Genomic DNA, 18,756 nt, shown 5'->3' on the forward strand with positions numbered 1-18,756 from the left:
CTCTGGTCCCCTTGGTGTCCTGGCCGCCCGCCTAATCTCTTCTCATCCCCTTGGTCTCCTGGTCATCCGCCTGATCAGCTCTGGTCTCCTTGGTCTCCTGGCTGTCCGCCTGATCAGCTCTGGTCTCCTTGGTCTCCTGACCATCCGCCTGATGTGCTCTGGTCTCCTAGCCGCCCGTCTGATCTGCTCTGGTCTCCTTGGTCTCCTAGCCACCCATCTGATCATCTCTGGTCTTCTTGGTCTCCTGGCCATCCGCCTGAACCACATGTTTTCCCCCACACTCCATGGAGCGTCTGGAATCCACTCCTTAAGGGGGGGGGGCTCTGTCATATTCCCTGTTCTCTTTTGCTTTTGTGCTTTTATGTTGGAATTATTGATTAGTTTCCTGTTTCCTGTGTTAGTTTTGTAGTCCTTGTAGTTTTATTCCTTGATTGATTCTCCCTGATTGTTTCCCCAGCTGTTCCTTATTATCCCTTGTGATTTAAGCCCTTGTTTTCCCTGTTTCCTTTGTCAGTTTTTGCATGTTTTGTCTATGTTCTGTGCTAGGTTCCCTGTGTTTTGCTTTTCCTTTTATACTGAGTTAGCTTGTTTAAAGCTGCGTGTAGATCCTCATTCCTTGCCTGCCTCGTCACAAGGCCTAATCGTCAGTGGAGTAAAAATGGCATTTCAGAGTGAAAATGCAACATTCGAAACACATTTAACATTGTTTATGTGAACACAATAACCTTCTGGTTTCAATGGGATGAGTCCCGGAGGCTGCATGCACAATGTGCTATCAGTAGTGCTAGTGAGAAAGGTAATTGAGTTTGAATCGATGCAAATATTCCTTATCGGGGAAGCCGGGGATTTAAGAGAACATGAATAGTCGGAAGCAACATGTCGATTTCCCATGAGATGATGAAGTTTAAAAGATAAGCCAAGTAATGTTTTTATCCTTACTGTACACAATTATTAGTTAGTTGCATTTCATTATTTACATTTGCTATTGTTTTGCTGTCCTTGACCCTATCAGGAAAAAACATTTTTGTCACAGCTTGCCAGTCAGGAACCACCATTTTATTGTGTAGCTTAAACACAGTGATGCCACCACTGGAGCCATCTTTGTCTGTAGATGGAAAAGTCAATATTACATCCATTGCTGCTCCTAACTGAATTTTTTCTTCAATATTGAAAGCAAATTTACCTTGACTATATTTTGGCCAATTCATGTCATATAACATGACTACTTAGTCCACGTGACGACGATATAACGTGAGGGTCTCACAGCTCTTTTCTCTCCTGTTCTTTCCCTTTTCCAGGATCTGTATTATCAGTCTTACTCTCAAGTGGGTGTCCTGTTTGCCTCCATCCCCAACTTTAATGACTTTTACATTGAGCTGGATGGAAACAACATGGGTGTGGAATGCCTCAGGCTGCTCAACGAGATCATCGCTGACTTTGATGCAGTAAGAATTTCTGGTTTCCCAACCCAAGTAATGTAATGTCTGGCTGAGTGTGTGCGTTACCTTAATCCCACTCAACTCTTAATAATTTCTCTGTTTCATCATAGCTCTCTCTCTCTCTTTTTGTAGCTGATGGATAAGGAATGCTACAGAGATATTGAAAAGATTAAAACTATTGGCAGCACCTACATGGCTGCAGTTGGACTTGTCCCCACTACAGGATCCCAGGTATACAGGACATATGTATGCCTTAGTAGTCTGAGCTCTGGCAAGTGCATGCACACAGATGTGTTTTGTGTGTGTGAGATATTGAGAAGTAAGAGCATCAAAAGAGAACTTGTGAGTGTGTATGTTTGAGAATTTATCTCAGTTTGGGTGTCTTTACAGTTGGATTTGAAGAGTGAAAACCTTGTCATGACACCACTCAAACTTGCCATTGCTTTGCATGCAAATTGAATAGCAAACGTGCACACACCTCACGTTATTAAATCTCAGATTGCTGATGTGATTTTTCAGTTCAGTTGGTGGGATGACAGGTGGCATAAGAGTGTGCCGTTTAAACGTTTGTGACCCAGAAATAAAAATAATGTATTTTTCCATACTACAAAAGCATATTGAGACCATATCAAGCTCCAAAAAGGACAAAACAGCTCCAATATGTATTCTGAAAGTAGTCCATACGACGTCTTTTAAGTGTTCTGAAGCCATACGATAGCTTTGTGTAAGGATCAGAGTAAAATTTAAGTTGCATGTTTTGACTCATGACAAATTACTGCAGACTTTAGGCAAGGGGGAGATTTTCATTGAATTGCAACTTAAATTTTGGTCAGTTCCTCACACATAGCTATAGTATGGTTTCAGAAGACTTGCACTATTCAGCACAAGTCGTGCATTGATTACTTTTGTAATTCTGTGCCACTAGTGTCATCATTGGTCACACCAACAAATAGACCTGCAACAAACTCATGCCATTGGTGGAGCCAATATTGCTGTGTTAGGCCAGTCTGGATGCTCAAATAAACAATATTTTGATGGTGCCACAGATCTAAACTGATAATGCACTTTTCAAGGAAATCAACCTGTCATTGGTATTTTTTGTTACATTTTATATTGTACTGTATATGGTTCTTAAAGTATAGTGCATAAATAATTCTATATACATAAAGTTGGGATAGGAAATTGTTAGAAAGAATTAAGACAGTATTTTATACAATATATATATATATATATATATATATATATATGCAACTATGCAATTTTTAATGTGTCTTTATGTATGCTCTCTGTTACCCCTGAATAGGTGAAGAAATCAATCTCTGCACAACTTTGCACAGTGGCTGATTCCGCCATTGAGATGTTTGACGTCCTGGATGCGATCAACTACCAGTCCTACAATGATTTTGTGCTTCGAGTTGGTGAGTGAACTTGTTACAGCAAGGTGTCAGCTGTGTGTTTGTGTGGGTGAGTGTGCTCATGTTTGTGAAGGAAAATATGAGTAGAGGAAAAACGTCAGAGTGTAAGTGTGCACATTATGCCGGACATCCTGTGTCTTGCAGTCCTGTAGGATGTCCTGAGTGTTACATAATTTGCAGAGGCAGATTGGATATAACACAGTTACAAACAAACATAAACAAGCTACATACTGAACATATGCAGGGACTGATTAAGATGCTGGGATGCCCTATGCACAGATGCCTTCGTGCCCACTCTGGAAGCGAACGGTGCATTGTGGTGCGTCAAATGATCGGTCCTATTATTATTAATGGTGCTGTTGTACTCATAATCAGAGAGATATTTGTCCTGTTGCTTCAAGTGTACTATAGAATGGATGTCAAAGACACACTGGCACAGCATTGTTTACATCTGTATGATTCATCAAGCATAATTTAATGACACAAATATATTATGGGGAACAAATTGAACTCATCACAATATATTTTAACATTCACACAACAAACCGACTTATTTATTAACTATCACGTTTAATATCAGTATCTGCTATAACTTTCCACCATCTCTAGATCGCACTAGAATTTAAGAGCTAAATTAAATCGACAGCTTTTGTGGCATATCTTTGATGACCACAAAAATGTTTTACGGCACGGTGGTTCAGTGGTTAGCACTGTCGCCTCACAGCAAGAAAGTCCAGGGTTTGAGTCCTGGCTCAACTAGGGCCGTTCTGTGTGGAGTTTGCATGTTCTCTGGGTGCTTCGGTTTCCCCCACAAGTCCAAAAACATGCAGGTTAAGTGAATTGGAGACTCTAAATTGCCTCGTGTGAGTGAGAGTCCCCCAGCCACTGGGGGTTGCGTCAGGAAGGGCATAAAACTTGTGCCAAATCAAATATGTGTATGCAAACTATCACGAAGCGGACTCTCCACCTACATGGGACAAAATGCTAGGAAAGAGAGAGAGAGAGAGAGAGAGACAGAGAGAGTGTGAAGCACTTACAATGGAAATAAATGGGGGCAATTTTTGGTGGCAGAAATGTGAATCTTATCATTTTATTAAAGCACATACATTCATTCTTCTGTTGAAACTCGTGTATTATTTGAACTGTAAAGTTGTTAAAATTGTAATTTTCCGGGATTACAGCGTAACATCACACTGAATAAAATTGGATATAATTTTACAGTACATAGAAGAGATTAGCAACTGTTTTAATCACACTTAAGTCATGATAACACACATTGCTTATGTCTTGAGGCTATACTTTTGAAAAAGTGAGTATTTTAATGTTTATGAATTGGCCCCATTAACTTCCATTGTAAGTGCCTCACTGGAACCCAGATTCTTTGGGGAAGTCTAACTTCATTTTTGTGGAAGTCAACATTATGCTACAAATGTTGTCAATTGAGCTTAACATGTACTGAATCCAGAATATTCTTTTAAACATTAGCAACATATCATTACATTACATTACATAAGCATTTACAGTAAGTAGCTAAGTAAAATGAACTACTGCAAAGCACTTAAGGAGGTGGTTTGAGATGCATTCCAGGCAAAACTCAGCCAAGTGTAAATGCTTCTGACATGTAGTAAGTCAGCCTATCCACTGACAGCCTACTATAGACTTCAGAATCTTAAAATGCATTTTCACAGTTTTTTTATTTATAACTTATATATAATAGATGTAAGTCAGTTGACTGAATGTTTGATCACTGCCCATGTTTTAGCTGAGTTGGTGGAATTTTCAGACGGTCCCTTATGTACAACACTGAAAGTGCATCTAAGCGTTTACTGGCTTTATTCTGTTGCTACAACAAATGTTGACTATTTTAAGTCAAATGTTTTATGCCTGTATAGTATGTTATAAACTCTTTCATTTGTTCTGTTAATTCATTAATCAGGTATTAATGTGGGTCCAGTTGTTGCTGGCGTGATCGGGGCTCGCAGGCCTCAGTACGACATCTGGGGAAACACAGTCAACGTTGCAAGCAGAATGGACAGCACTGGAGTTCAGGGCAAGATACAGGTAGTAAAGGCAGTCAGTCATATAAACAAACAGCAAAAACTAGCACACTCCACTGTAAAATGTGAAAAAGTACGGTTAAGAAAAGGCCCTTTAAAATTATTTTTGCCTTTTTTATACTCTTGACTTGAATAAAATAAGTTACAGGTAAAGGGCCCTATTTTAAGAGCTCTATGCCTTAAGCGCAGCACTAAGCGACATGCCCTTGAAAAGTATTTTTGCCTTTTTTTACATTCTTGACTTGAATATATAAGTTGCAGGTAAAGGGCCCTATTTTAAGAGCGCTTTACCTTAAGCCTATAATGACAATAACTTTCAAACAGGTTTCCCAAACCTTTTATTGTCTTCCATTGTTCGACAAACAGATAGTCCTGCTAGAAAACTCACAGCATTGTTCAAGCAATGTTTCAAACAAACAGAGCAAAGTTTTTATTGAGACAAAGTTTTACACAGTTTAAATTTTGTTGTGTAAAAAATGTGAATGTGGCAGTTCGGGCCCCGGCCCCGGCTTCTCTTCCTCTCCTGTGTTTGTAGAATAGGTGAGTTCCCGTGTAACCGGTGCTCAGGCTCAAAAAAGAGCATTTATCTCCAATAGAGTAATTGTGAACCAACACGCGGTGTGCTTCTTTGGCGTTAATGTTCTCCCTAGGTCCCATCAGGAGGCTGTGAAACTCAAATGGTTGTGCGGACATATTTTCTTTGGCGTGAGAAGAGATGCAAATGCTATCTCTGTCCCTGTTCAATGGTGGCACGAACTTGGCGCTCATTGCTGCTTTTAAGATGTGTTAGTTCGATTGGTTCAAGTTCTCTGTCTGTCACGCTCTTCTTCTTGTGCGAGTAAGCCGTTTTTTACAGGTGATCAAGTAGGTCATGATTTGTGTATGAAGGACCAAACATGTCATAATTTATGTATGGAATGGATTATAGTTTCTGTTTAAGAAACTGTTGGGTCATCATTTTATATGGAGATAAATTGGTATCAAAATATTCTATGGAGGCCAATTGGTATCAAAATTTGCCTATTAAAAGAAAAACTCATTCTGAATCCAGCCTCTGTTAATTTCTTCTCCATGGTCACACATTCTTCCCTGTTTTAATGCTAGGGAAGATGGGTTATCTGGCATTCTCTGTAAATACATTCAGATTGACCCCTTTTTTAGGCATAATGGGATTCGATTTATAAGAAGCACAAGTGTTTAAGAATCACACTCTCACAAATGTCACATGCTATTCCCCCCAATAAATACTGGGGTCATTGTGGCAAACCTGCTTTCTTCTAATTCCTCCCATGTTCAAACATTCTTCCCCATTCTAATGCTAGAGAAGATGATTTGTCTGGCATCCTTTGTTGTAAAAACATTCAGAGTCACCCCTTTTTATACTTGCCCAATCGAATTTGTCCTCTGTCCCCATGGCCAAGTCTCTGGACAGGCATAACGGAATTCGATGTATAATAAGCTCAAGTCCTCACAAATCACACTTTCATAAATGTCACAGGCTTTTCAAATCAAATCCCTTTATTGTCACTTAACCATATGCACAAGTGCAACAGTGGGTGAAAGTCTTTGGTGCAATTCCAAGCAACGTAGCAGTATGACAATTACAATAAACATCTAATTTACACATAACACAGTTTAATATACAATATACAGTACGCAAAAAATAAGAAGACCATATAAAAAATAAATATGAAGTGTTGTGTTAACATTAATTTATAGAATTGGGCTATATAGTGTTCAAAAAAGCACATGAAAAGCACATCAAAAAAGAGATGCTTTTCTCCTAGTATTGTATATTTCTTTTTAATTTAAAACATCTTTGTGCATAGAAATTAAATGATATTTTTGTATTATGGGCTAATTCCATGACTTCCGTCTATTATTTTGAATGGTGTGGAAAAGTAACATTTACAAATAAACGGATGACTACCATGATTAAATTAATCACAAACAGTGGGCATTCATTTGTTCTCCATGCACTTGTCGATGTGCATGATATGAGATATTTGAGTTGGCACTCCTGGAAGTGTCATGTTTGCAGCACTGGATCTATATGACGTTAAGATCAATCCATAATCACATACAATCAATTGGCTTTCAAGGATGTATACCGTCATCATGATTACAGGCTAACGATTGTGTAAATTCAATATTTTTGCGTTAATGCCTATTTTCTCGACAAAGTGTTTCCAAACCAGTTTTCTGCAACATTTGAAGTATCTTCGTAGTTTATGCGCTAGAGTTAAATGGAAAAATAACTTGTGAAATTTTAGCGATAATTTGCATTTCCATCAGCTTTATTTTTATGTGCTAAAATTGTTTTGATTGCAAGGCAGTCACCAAAATTAAGCCAAGAGCACCCTCTAGTGGTGACTGATTGTGCTGCAATAGAGAATCATGCATTAATTCCTCTGTCTGCCAATCTGACTGCTTGGCAGCAGTTACAAGGCATTCCGAATTGGGTAATCTGAATGAGATAGAATGCTCATTTGGAGGCAAAGCATACCAAATTTGCAACCTTCTTTTCGGACTTGCGTTAGCACCTCGTACGTTCACAAATTGCATGGATGCAGCACTGACACACTTGAGGCTTCAGGACATCCGCATTATGAGATATCTCGACAATTGGTTGGTGTTAGCTCACTCAGATCGTTTGGCTGCCCAACATCGAGATATTGTTTTCAGTCACTTAAGCAATCTAGGGCTGTGAGTCAACCTAGACAAGAGAATTTTGTTGCTGAGGCGACAGATCCGTTTCTCTGGATGGAGCTAGACTTGCAAACAATGCAGGCATGCCTGTCTCCAGCTTGCGTTCTGTCATAATGCCAGTGTCTAGCAATGTTTTCCAGAGGATTTGAGAGGATTGTGTTCGGGTTCTGTTTGTGGCACCGTATTGGCAATCTCAAGTGTGGTTTTTGACTCTGGTAGCATTGCAAATGCCTTGGGAGATTCCAGTCAGAATAGACATGTGTTTGGGGCAGCACTTGGCACCCCCAGGTCCTCTTTTGAATGATGATTTATCCTCCATTGTGGTTGATACCATCTTAATTGCTAGAGCTCCATCAACGAGAACATTATATAAGTTTAAATGGTGTATTTTCGCCTTTTTGTGCCCAGCACGGAATGAGAATCCAGTCCACTGCCCTGTTGGTTCAGTGCTGGATTTTTTTGCATGAGCATTTTGGGGCCAGGGTTGCCCCAGCAATGCTTAAAGTTTCTGTGGCCACTATATTCACCTGCACATGCTCAGCCACTAGAGTTTCTATTGAAAGACATTCTCTTGTCTCTCGATTTATGCACGGAGCACACAGGCTTAGAACAGTTTGTCCTGTCTGTGTCCCTTTATGGGACTTATCTAAGGTGTTAGAATCACTCTCAGCTGCTCCATTTGAGCCTTTAACATCAGTATCTGATTCATTTCTGACTGTTGCGTGGCTGGCCATACTTTCTAGTTGCTGCATAGGCTTGTGCCTTTTGGAGAAAATCTGGCGAGTATGCGCCAAGCTCTGGCCTAAATAGAGCCTGTGACGTGGCTCCCTCTTAAGCGTCATCAGCCAATAAATTGGTGTGATTGTATACAGGCTTCAGACCAAGTGAGACCACTAACATAGTCCCAATTGTGTCATTACACAACGTCTCATTCCCACTCACGGTTCATAAACAAGATCTTTTAAATCTAGTTTATTTGTTTCTCTTTGCTTGTGAATTTGCAGGTAACTGAGGATGTTTTCCGGCTACTCCGTGGTTATTATCACTTCCAGTGCCGCGGACAGGTCAGCGTAAAGGGCAAAGGTCAAATGCTCACCTATTTGCTGGAGGACCGAACCCCCCAAGGCACACACCTTACTGGAACCAAGAGCCTGGAGCGTGGGTCGAGACCTTGCATCCGGACAAAGTTGAACTCTGCGCCCACTGTCAGCAGTTATGGGGTCAAAAGTCACACATTGGGGCACGTTGCCACAACTCCAAACAACAGAATGATTTACCTACCCTCTGTATCTGTCGACATGGACATGGAGATGGAGGTGTGAACGCCACTGAGATGGGCTCTACGGTGATCAAAAAATTAGTAAATGAAAGGCAGAGACGGAAACCGAAAACAAAGGAATTGGGTGAGAGCAAAATAAATATAGGTAGTTGGAGAAGGTGAAGTCTCTGTCTTTGCACTGGTTGAGAGGAAAGAAACATTCAAATGTGCCACACCAAGAAAAGCCCTCCCCCATCACGCAAGTACATATTAAGCATGTATGTATTTATGTGTGCGCGTACATGCATGTGTGTTTGTAATAATGAGTCTTCCCCAGACCAATAGGATATCAGGTCTCCTACATGGGAGCATGCTATCTACTGCAATGCAGCTTCACACCAGCCGAGGAGACACATACCCAGTGTGTTTGTGTGTGTGTATGTGTGTGCGCTTGTATGTGTGTGTGTGCGCGCGTGTGTGTGTGCTTGTATGTGTGTTATCTTGTATGTAATAATGTCAAGAGATGCCGCGGCAATGAACGTGAGCAATGAGGACCAAAACATTTAGATGTAAAACAGGGCTGTATTTTGTACTTTGAGTCAAGGCAGATGTTTGTGAGATGACGAAACGTAAGCAGGGATAAACTTGACATTGTTTGGTTTTTAGTTAAAAACAAGGTTACTCACATTGAGATTTGTTTTCAATAAATTGTTTACAAAACATGCCACAGGTTTTCGGAACTGATACAGTTGGAATTTCCTGCAATTTTCAGGCATCGTTTGTGGTTAATACCATCTTGAGAGAGAGAGAGAAATAGCCAAAAATTACTACTGTAAACAATTTCTACACAGTGAATCAGAGACCAGAATGATTTAGTATCAAAGGGAAACACTATGCTGTTTTTTAATAATTTACAGAAGGTCTGTAGTCTATGACGTGAGTAAATGTTTATCTTTGCTTGGGTGAATCAGCAAAGTTTTCCTTCATGTGATATGTGTTTGCACTGGTGCTTGGAGAAAACATCTGCATTCACTTGCCTCTGCCCTTTGACCTCTGGGATATTCTTTCCAGTATTGACATTAAAACACAGTAATTCTGCAATTATATGCAGAAAATAAACATAAATATTGGTTTATTGATATAGCCGCTACATTGAGCGAGAACTGTAACACAAGCAGAACAATCAAGCCTGTGTGACAGTGCTGTATTTTTTTAAATAAAAAAAATAATAAAACATTGGCATCCAGTATTTAATAAAATACTGTCAATAGCTGGACACTTGTTCTCTGTTCCAAATGCTTTGTCAGTGGATTTTTAAGTTTCTAAATGGTGCTTAGCTTTTTAGTTTTGCGGAGCGATTTTTAACGCAGTTGAACACACATGATATTTTAGTGCTGGGTGTGTCATTTGCTCTGTAGGTCTTAGGATATGCTGTGTAAACATCTGGATTTTATTGCATCTATTTCAGAGCATACAAACGTCTCTAATCCACTCTCAAGTTTGAACCCTCAAAAGCCTCATTTTAGATTTCATATGAATAAAAAACTGAGTTCAGGCCAGTTGGCTGGATTAATGTATCTTTGATAGATTTTCCATGATGCCTAGGGAATGAAGTTTGGCTTCAAGCATGTCCATTCCCAGCATGCCATAATTCTGTGACGTCCGCTCTATTTGATAACTGAGTTGTGTCTCTACTGCATGCCTACTGCAAAAACAAAACCAAGGGTGATAGGTGTCAGAGAAATGTTGCAAAACATGCTTTAGTAGCACTGCATGAGCCCACAATAATGGCCTTGAAGAAATGAAACATATATTTTTAAATAACAATCTTTTACTGACTGCTTATCCACTTACCTGTTCCATGCGGGATGCTGCTGTGAGACATTGGGGAACGCTTTCTGGGAGTTTTCTAGCATATGTCAAGCTCTTGAAGTGACTGCCTTGCAGGGTCTGTTAGAGAAGGTGTTTTTCTTTGAATATATGCCAGCAAATATGTTACCAACATATCAGACTGTGTTCTTTTATAGCACAATTTTGTGACATTGTGTGCACTTATATTTGTTTTTTTCAAACGTAACTCTCATGGACTGATCGAACCATGTAGGGCTCAGTATACTGACTCACAAATGGGCTATTCCTTTTCATTTGAAAGTTTGTTCTATTTTAATTTGTGTTCGACTACATATTCAGGATTGCTGTTTATTCTTTATTAGGTTAAGTTGCCACACAAACAAAATTGTATGATTTCACCTATTTATTAATGTAAACTGAAAAACTGCTCATTTGATTTTCATATATGTCGATTTTCTTTTTATTTATTTAATGAATATTAATGCCAAATGCTTATTGTATCACTGAATATTTCAGATTCTATGATCCAACAAATGTAGCCAAACATGTATTGTTTTATTTGATATGGCTTAATATGATCTATTTTCAGACAACAGTGGCTAACTTACTGCTGTTATGAACATTATGTATTAACATTAATAATGCATAAAGTGTGCACCGTAAAATCATAGACTAGATTTTCATGTTGATTAGATATTTTCATATTTGATACGGGTCAAAAATATTGTACTTATTAATATATATTGTAGTGTAAAAGAGTATTTTATTGATGATATGTAACATTTTGTGCTATTTCTGGGGTTGCAATGTATTTATTGCGATGGTTCTATGTGAATGTAAATTTCATATTGAGATCTTTTATACTTGTGTTTGCACTGTTCGGGAATAAAATAACAACGAGAGATGACACTGCGCTTTTCACTGTGTTTTTGCAAGGGTCGTTGTTGTCATGGTCTTGACGTTGCCCTGGAATAAGAGGCATTAAACTATGGACTGTAAGAGTGAATGACCTGGGAGTTATGAAGAAAAACAACTGGAGCTAAACAAATCAAGATTCACTCCTCTCCTCTGATATAAAACGAATGTTATGGAACAAGAACTTTGTACATTTTATTCTTAATCTGAATCGCTCTTGTTTTCCAGTTATAAAATATCTAAACATCAACAAGAAGAATGTTTTATGAAGAATTCTGAGATAGAAACTTGAATATCAAATTTTTTTTTTTACTTGTTCCATTGGTGTATTATTTCACTTGTTTTAAACATTTAAACCCCTTATTCTAAATGTAATTAGGTTTATGCTTAAAAAAAGAGAACACAATTTGTGGAACAAGTCAAAATATACCTGTAGTGGACCAAAAAAAGATATGGTCACTGATGTCACGTTTAAAAACAAGATTTTCTCTGCTTAAAAAAAAAAAAAAAATCACACCAATGGCATTTATTTTAAATAAATATAGCACACTTTTCAAGCATAACTTTTCACCCCAACATTTTTTTTTTTTTTTTTAATTTGTTTGTGTGTGAGAGAGCGTTGTGGGGAAAATTTGTCGGTCCAGCTTATAGCTTATAAATATTACTAAATTATGTTTTTTGAAAATGTAAAAATGCAGAAAGTTGTCTGATTGTTAGGTTTAGGGGATAGAATATATAGATTGAACAGTATAAAAACCATTATGTCTATGGAAAGTCCCCATAAGACATGGAAACCCAACGTGTGTGTGTGTGTGTGTGTGTGTGTGTGTGTGTGTGTGTGTGTGTGTGTGTGTGTGTGTGTGTGTGTGTGTGCGTATTAGATTTAAAGTTAACAAAACTAAATATATGGACACTTTGAAAAAAACGGACTGAACTGACTTCCACTTAAAGTCACCTTGAGACACCTTGTTTGCAGATGCCATGTGTCCCAATATTTTTTGTGTCTGCTGTATAGCCAAGATAAATTCTCTTACAAAAAGTCTTAAAGTGGTCATGACATGAGGAATACAATTTTCCTTGTATCTTTTGACATATAAGAGGTCATTTTACTCTAAACACAGCTATAAGTTTCAGAACTCAAAACTTCTGCTCACTGCAAAAAGAGCATGAAACCAAGCTGCCGAAACGACTCATCTCTTCTTCCTCCACATTGTGATGTCACACTGTGCTAGACATTTGCATCTGACCGTCTCCACAACAACACATCAACGCCTACTTTACCTTATCACCTCCGTAGCCCCGCCCAGTAGCAGTGAGGTGGCAATAAGAGATCAGGTCAGTCAAGAGCAGAGAGCCAATCATAACAGTGGGTGTTTACTGTCAAGTCTTAAAAGAGAAGCAGCATCAAAACTGGGTGTTATGACAGAGGGTTAAAAATTAGGGTGGAAAATTATCATTTTTGACAAAAACAAATATTTTGCGAATATTATAAGTGAACCTCAAGGAACATATTAAAATGATGATGATACACTTATATCAAAAGAATGAAGCCTATTTGTAGGTCCATTAAAACTAAATGTAGGCTTCATTATCTTTATTAAAAATGTAAATACATACATTTTTTGGATTGATTTTGGATTAAATGTGAGTGTTTGCTGCAAGTGGCCATTTCTTCATGAATGTGGTTTGATGATCATTTTTTTTTTTGGGGCATGTGGATGTCAATGGAGCATTTAAGCTGTTAAGTGAAATCAGAGGGCGACTGATGAGAAAACCAGTTTCCAAACCCACAAAATCCTATGTCTTCTGTGAATATTTGTATAAGTCAATGTGCCTGTATGTTTGTGTGACATAAACAGGAGTGTTTCAGAACACCGAGGCTTTAGGAACTGCCGTAGATCCGGCCTATTGTCCCACTTCTCTTTTCTGCATGTTTGCTCGATTTTCCATCCAAGAACTGCATTTTCCCACATCCAGGATGTACCCGTTCCGAAGCCTTTTGGGGAGCAAAACAAAGGAGGTCTTATCAGGCTGGCATGTGCAAGCAGCAAACAGACAGGATGTAACACGTACAATCGGAAACAACTTAGAAAATGCTGCCATGAGTTATGTGTATACACAAACACATAAGGACGCAATATCAGGTTGGATGGAAATTGTGGTATGATACAGAGACTCAATTTGAACAGGGTAGCATTGTACAGTAGCTTACTCCAGGTCAAAATGTTACTCTTAAATGGCTAAGTGTCAACTATATAATATTACCCTGAATCTCTCAATATAAACAACCATCTCCTACTCACCAAGAGAAAAACCAGCAAACAAAAATTGGTTTCAAGAGTCTCAAATGATCAAAATGATATTTAAAGTGTTAGTTGGGAGAAAAATATAAAAGTCAATCAATATCTCAATCTATCTCCTTTAGTGTTCCATGGGGGTATGACACAAATAAAATGTTTAGGTGAACTGATTTCCTGTTAAGGACATATAAAACCAGTGCTCACCTCAACAACTTCGTCTCAAGTTCAGCAGTGCAGCCTTGCGTTACACTCACCCTCCTCCTCCCCGGCTACACATGTCTAGATCTGCTTTACGTACGGGGGATCAGTGATTTTGTCAAGCAGCATCAGTGTGTAAAAGAAGATCTAGTCCACCAAGAACTTAATTCATAAACACACAAGATCTTACCTTCACACTGTGGACATACTGATATGCCTCTGTGTATGAGCACAAAGTCATTAAAAATATATTTGTAATACTGACCATCTTCTCGTGTCATTCATCCATAGTTAATGTAAGCAGATTTTATGAGTGTTAAAATGAGACTGGGGAAGGGGTGCCACTATATTCATACACAGACACACACGTATAAATTTACATGTAAAAGTGTACGTTTTATTTGACATTCCGTTTACAACAATTTTAATCAAATCCATACGCTTTTTAAACGTTGGGTGACAAATACATTTTCCAAAGTACAAAAGTTATGAAATTGCATGTAAAATAAAACATAACACAATATATTAATGTCACAGTTTGAAATTTTGCTTCAACTACACATTTTAACACAAATTATTTACAAATTTATACCAAAAAAATAAATAAAGCAGAATTATAAGTATAAGAATTAAACTCGTGTATTATGTAAAAGTGCAGTGTGTCATAGCTATCTGAATGTGATCTGCCAGGTCCAAATTACCTCTGTGCAGTGCTAAAGTCAAGACCACCTACACCAAGACCAAGTCAAGGCCAAGACCAGAGTGTATCGAGATAGAGACAAGACCAAGTCTTTTAGGGGTAGAGACCAAGACCAAGACCAAGGCAGGTGAGACCGAGTCAAGACCAAGACCAGACCAGTGTGAGTCCCGCACTGCGTGACACAGTTATGATAACATGTGGAACATGCAAACCAGGCACTCCTCAAACTGATCTGAAAGATCCACATTCTCATAAAACACTCACAGAAAACAAATGATGATTCCTCTTCGTTCTCCTCTTTTATTGCCATGTATATATATATATATATATATATATATATATATATATATATATATATATATATATATATTGTGCGTATGTGTGTGTGTGTGTGTGTATCAGTGCACCATGCGAAATGTATTGATAAAATAACTTTCCTTTGTTTTCTATAAGCAAACAAATACTAACAAACACTAAGAAGCTGAAATCAACTTAACCATCTTTATTCAACATTATTCCAAGTTATATACTAAAACAATTAAATTTTTGTTTAAACATCGCATCAGGTTTTCTGGATGACTCTTCCCCTAGGTACCATCATAAAGTACAGAATATATCAAACAATTATTTAATATTTAAGTTTTCACTTTTCTCTGTCTTTTCATAAACAATATAGTATTTTTTTGTTGTTATTGTTTTTGAACCAAAACAAGCCTTGTATATGTATATGCAATTTGCTAACCACATAGCTAAATCTAGAAAGTAGAACAAAGAATGCCAAACATAAGCAAAGCAGCCTATATAAAATGTAAATTTTTTCATACAATTGGAGGCGCATTACTTGGTCTCCACTTTCTGCTGCCACATCTCTAGCTCTCTCACCCAAGTGAGGGAGTGTTACTGCGGTACATAGCATTTAGTTCGGAGCTGACGTTAGCTAACATAACATAACTTTATCTTCATTAGCTATATAGCTTTATGTGGACTGCCTCATCATTGTTTATCATAAGCAAAAATGTTACTTGGGAACAACAATTTGTCACTACATGCCCTGTCCCCTCAATCTCTCACAAAGTAAACACTGCATTAGCTACATCCCTCAATATATGTTAACTAAATAAAGTAGCTTGCGCACATAGCTAGATGGCAAATAGCTGGCAAGCAACTGAAACTAGTGCCCTAAAAAAACAGTAAATACATAAGTTGCTAAGATATATAGCTAATATTCCCTAAATCCCTGTGGGTGAGGGGTGAAGATGAGTTTAGGTACAGATGCTGCGTTCCATTCAAATCGGATGTAGGATATTCCACTTGATATTTCCGATCTCCGACTAAAGGCATTCGAATGCCAGATGCTCGGAAGATGACGTTAAAGGAAACAAAACTGCAATGCTCCCGTTAGCTTAGTAGGTGTTTGACTGTACCCAGAGATGTCTCCTACCATCCCAATTCATAAACAATCTGCAATGCTAGAATTTGTGCTACAGGTGTACCATTATCAAAAGGGTGTATGATTTTCCACGTTTTGAACACCTGCTACTCTGCTAACAATTGTTAAACAAGGTTTAATATTATGTAATGTAGGAACTTTTACCTATTTGTCGATATTATTTAATAAAAGTGAATGTTTATTTTGAACATCTTCCTGGGTACCGACAAGATTGGTGACGTAAGGCACCTGCATATCATTTTTTAATTTCCACATGACTTTCCAAGTTTAATAACGACTTCAAGTGGCATTCCATTGCACTTTTCCCAGTAGAAAGTTGGAAATTCCGACTTTCCAAATTGAATGGAATGCAGCAAGAGGCAGATTGCTAATGTTAGCTAGCTAGCTTTGCTAGCATCACTTACAAAGTTTGACGTGGTCCCAGCCATCTCGGTAAGCATTTCATTGCAGAATTTACATACTGTTGTCTGTTTTCTTTTGGATGCTTTTTTTGCAGACGAACTCTTTGTGGTTTAGTGGTCAGTGTATCCCAACCTTTTTTCTGCCATGACACACTTTTTAAGATTAAAAAAATCCATCGGCACACCACTATCCCATATAACTATCATTGATAATTTTCCTTTTCAAGAACTTGTCCATGTTTTCTGTCTGTCTTAGTAGCGAGAACTCGTAATGTTTGAAGTAACATAGGTAAGATGTACATTCACCTAAAGGATTATTAGGAACACCATACTAATACTGTGTTTGTCAGAACTGCCTTAATTCTACGTGGCATTGATTCAACAAGGTGCTGAAAGCATTCTTTAGAAATGTTGGCCCATATTGTTAGGATAGCATCTTGCAGTTGATGGAGATTTGTGGGATGCACATCCAGGGCACGAAGCTCCCGTTCCACCACATCCCAAAGATGCTCTATTGGGTTGAGATCTGGTGACTGTGGGGGCCATTTTAGTACAGTGAACTCATTGTCATGTTCAAGAAACCAATTTGAAATGATTCGAGCTTTGTGACATGGTGCATTATCCTGCTGGAAGTAGCCATCAGAGGATGGGTACATGGTGGCCATAAAGGGATGGACATGGTCAGAAACAATGCTCAGGTAGGCCGTGGCATTTAAACGATGCCCAGTTGGCACTAAGGGGCCTAAAGTGTGCCAAGAAAACATCCCCCACACCATTACATCACCACCACCAGCCTGCACAGTGGTAACAAGGCATGATGGATCCATGTTCTCATTCTGTTTACGCCAAATTCTGACTCTACCATCTGAATGTCTCAACAGAAATCGAGACTCATCAGACCAGGCAATATTTTTCCAGTCTTCAACTGTCCAATTTTGGTGAGCTCTTGCAAATTGTAACCTCTTTTTCCTATTTGTAGTGGAGATGAGTGGTACCCGGTGGGGTCTTCTGCTGTTGCCCATCCGCCTCAAGGTTGTGTGTGTTGTGGCTTCACAAATGCTTTGCTGCATACCTCGGTTGTAACGAGTGGTTATTTCAGGCAAAGTTGCTCTTCTATCAGCTTGAATCAGTCGGCCCATTCTCCTCTGACCTCTAGCATCAACAAGGCATTTTCGCCCACAGGACTGCCGCATACTGGATGTTTTTCCCTTTTCACACCATTCTTTGTAAACCCTAGAAATGGTTGTGCGTTAAAATCCCAGTAACTGAGCAGATTGTGAAATACTCAGACCGGCCCGTCTGCCACCAACAACCATGTCACGCTCAAAATTGCTTAAATCACCTTTCTTTCCCATTCTGACATTCAGTTTGGAGTTCAGGAGATTGTCTTGACCAGGACCACACCCCTAAATGCACTGAAGCAACTGCTATGTGATTGGTTGATTAGATAATTGCATTAATGAGAAATTGAACAGGTGTTCCTAATAATCCTTTAGGTGAGTGTATAATGAAGTCACAGATGCCAAGAGCGCTAATTGGATAATGAAAAACCAACAAATTTGTGTCTTTTCCAGTTTGTTCATTTGTTCTTGCAAATTAATTCTTGCACAGCACAGCAAATAATATTTTTCTTTCATTAATTTACTATAAATAAAGTCGCACTGGACTATAAGTCGAACTGGGTCAAAATCGCATTGTTGATAGAGAGAAAAAAACCACATAAGTCGCAGTGACAGAGGTTGGATCCAGCCGGTACAAGGACCCGAGAGCAGCCGCCCAGCCTCCATTCAGTGGTTCAGATGTCAAACGCGCTCCATGAAGATTACAGTACTTCAGAATCTACACATTGTATCACATTGTTTTTAGACTTGTTTAAAACAGGAGAATTTGCTTTTAGTAATCATGTGTAACAATTTCTCATATTCGGTTTATGTTTCATGAGAGAAACACGTCAAGTAAACCACATCTGTTCATAACATCTGTAACTCTATGCTGTGCACAAATAAACAGCTTTTAGTCTTTGAATAAAGCAATACACCTGTTGTATTCTATTCATTCATTCG

The 18,756-nt window shown here is 38.5% G+C and overlaps 1 protein-coding gene across 1 annotated transcript in view; it reads left to right on the forward strand.

Moving 5' to 3' along the window:
- LOC127624273 (adenylate cyclase type 1-like) overlaps nucleotides 1-10,824 on the forward strand; it is a 62,703-nt gene extending 51,879 nt beyond the window's left edge. The window contains exons 16-20 of the mRNA XM_052099017.1: nucleotides 1,299-1,445; nucleotides 1,572-1,670; nucleotides 2,743-2,857; nucleotides 4,791-4,915; nucleotides 8,625-10,824. Coding sequence (XP_051954977.1) covers nucleotides 1,299-1,445; nucleotides 1,572-1,670; nucleotides 2,743-2,857; nucleotides 4,791-4,915; nucleotides 8,625-8,942 — 804 coding nt within the window. The 3' untranslated portion in view covers nucleotides 8,943-10,824. The remainder of the gene's footprint in view (nucleotides 1-1,298; nucleotides 1,446-1,571; nucleotides 1,671-2,742; nucleotides 2,858-4,790; nucleotides 4,916-8,624) is intronic.
- Nucleotides 10,825-18,756: the final 7,932 nt, after the last annotated feature.

Source organism: Xyrauchen texanus, chromosome 30, assembly GCF_025860055.1.
Source record: "Xyrauchen texanus isolate HMW12.3.18 chromosome 30, RBS_HiC_50CHRs, whole genome shotgun sequence".
Lineage (NCBI taxonomy): Eukaryota > Metazoa > Chordata > Actinopteri > Cypriniformes > Catostomidae > Xyrauchen > Xyrauchen texanus.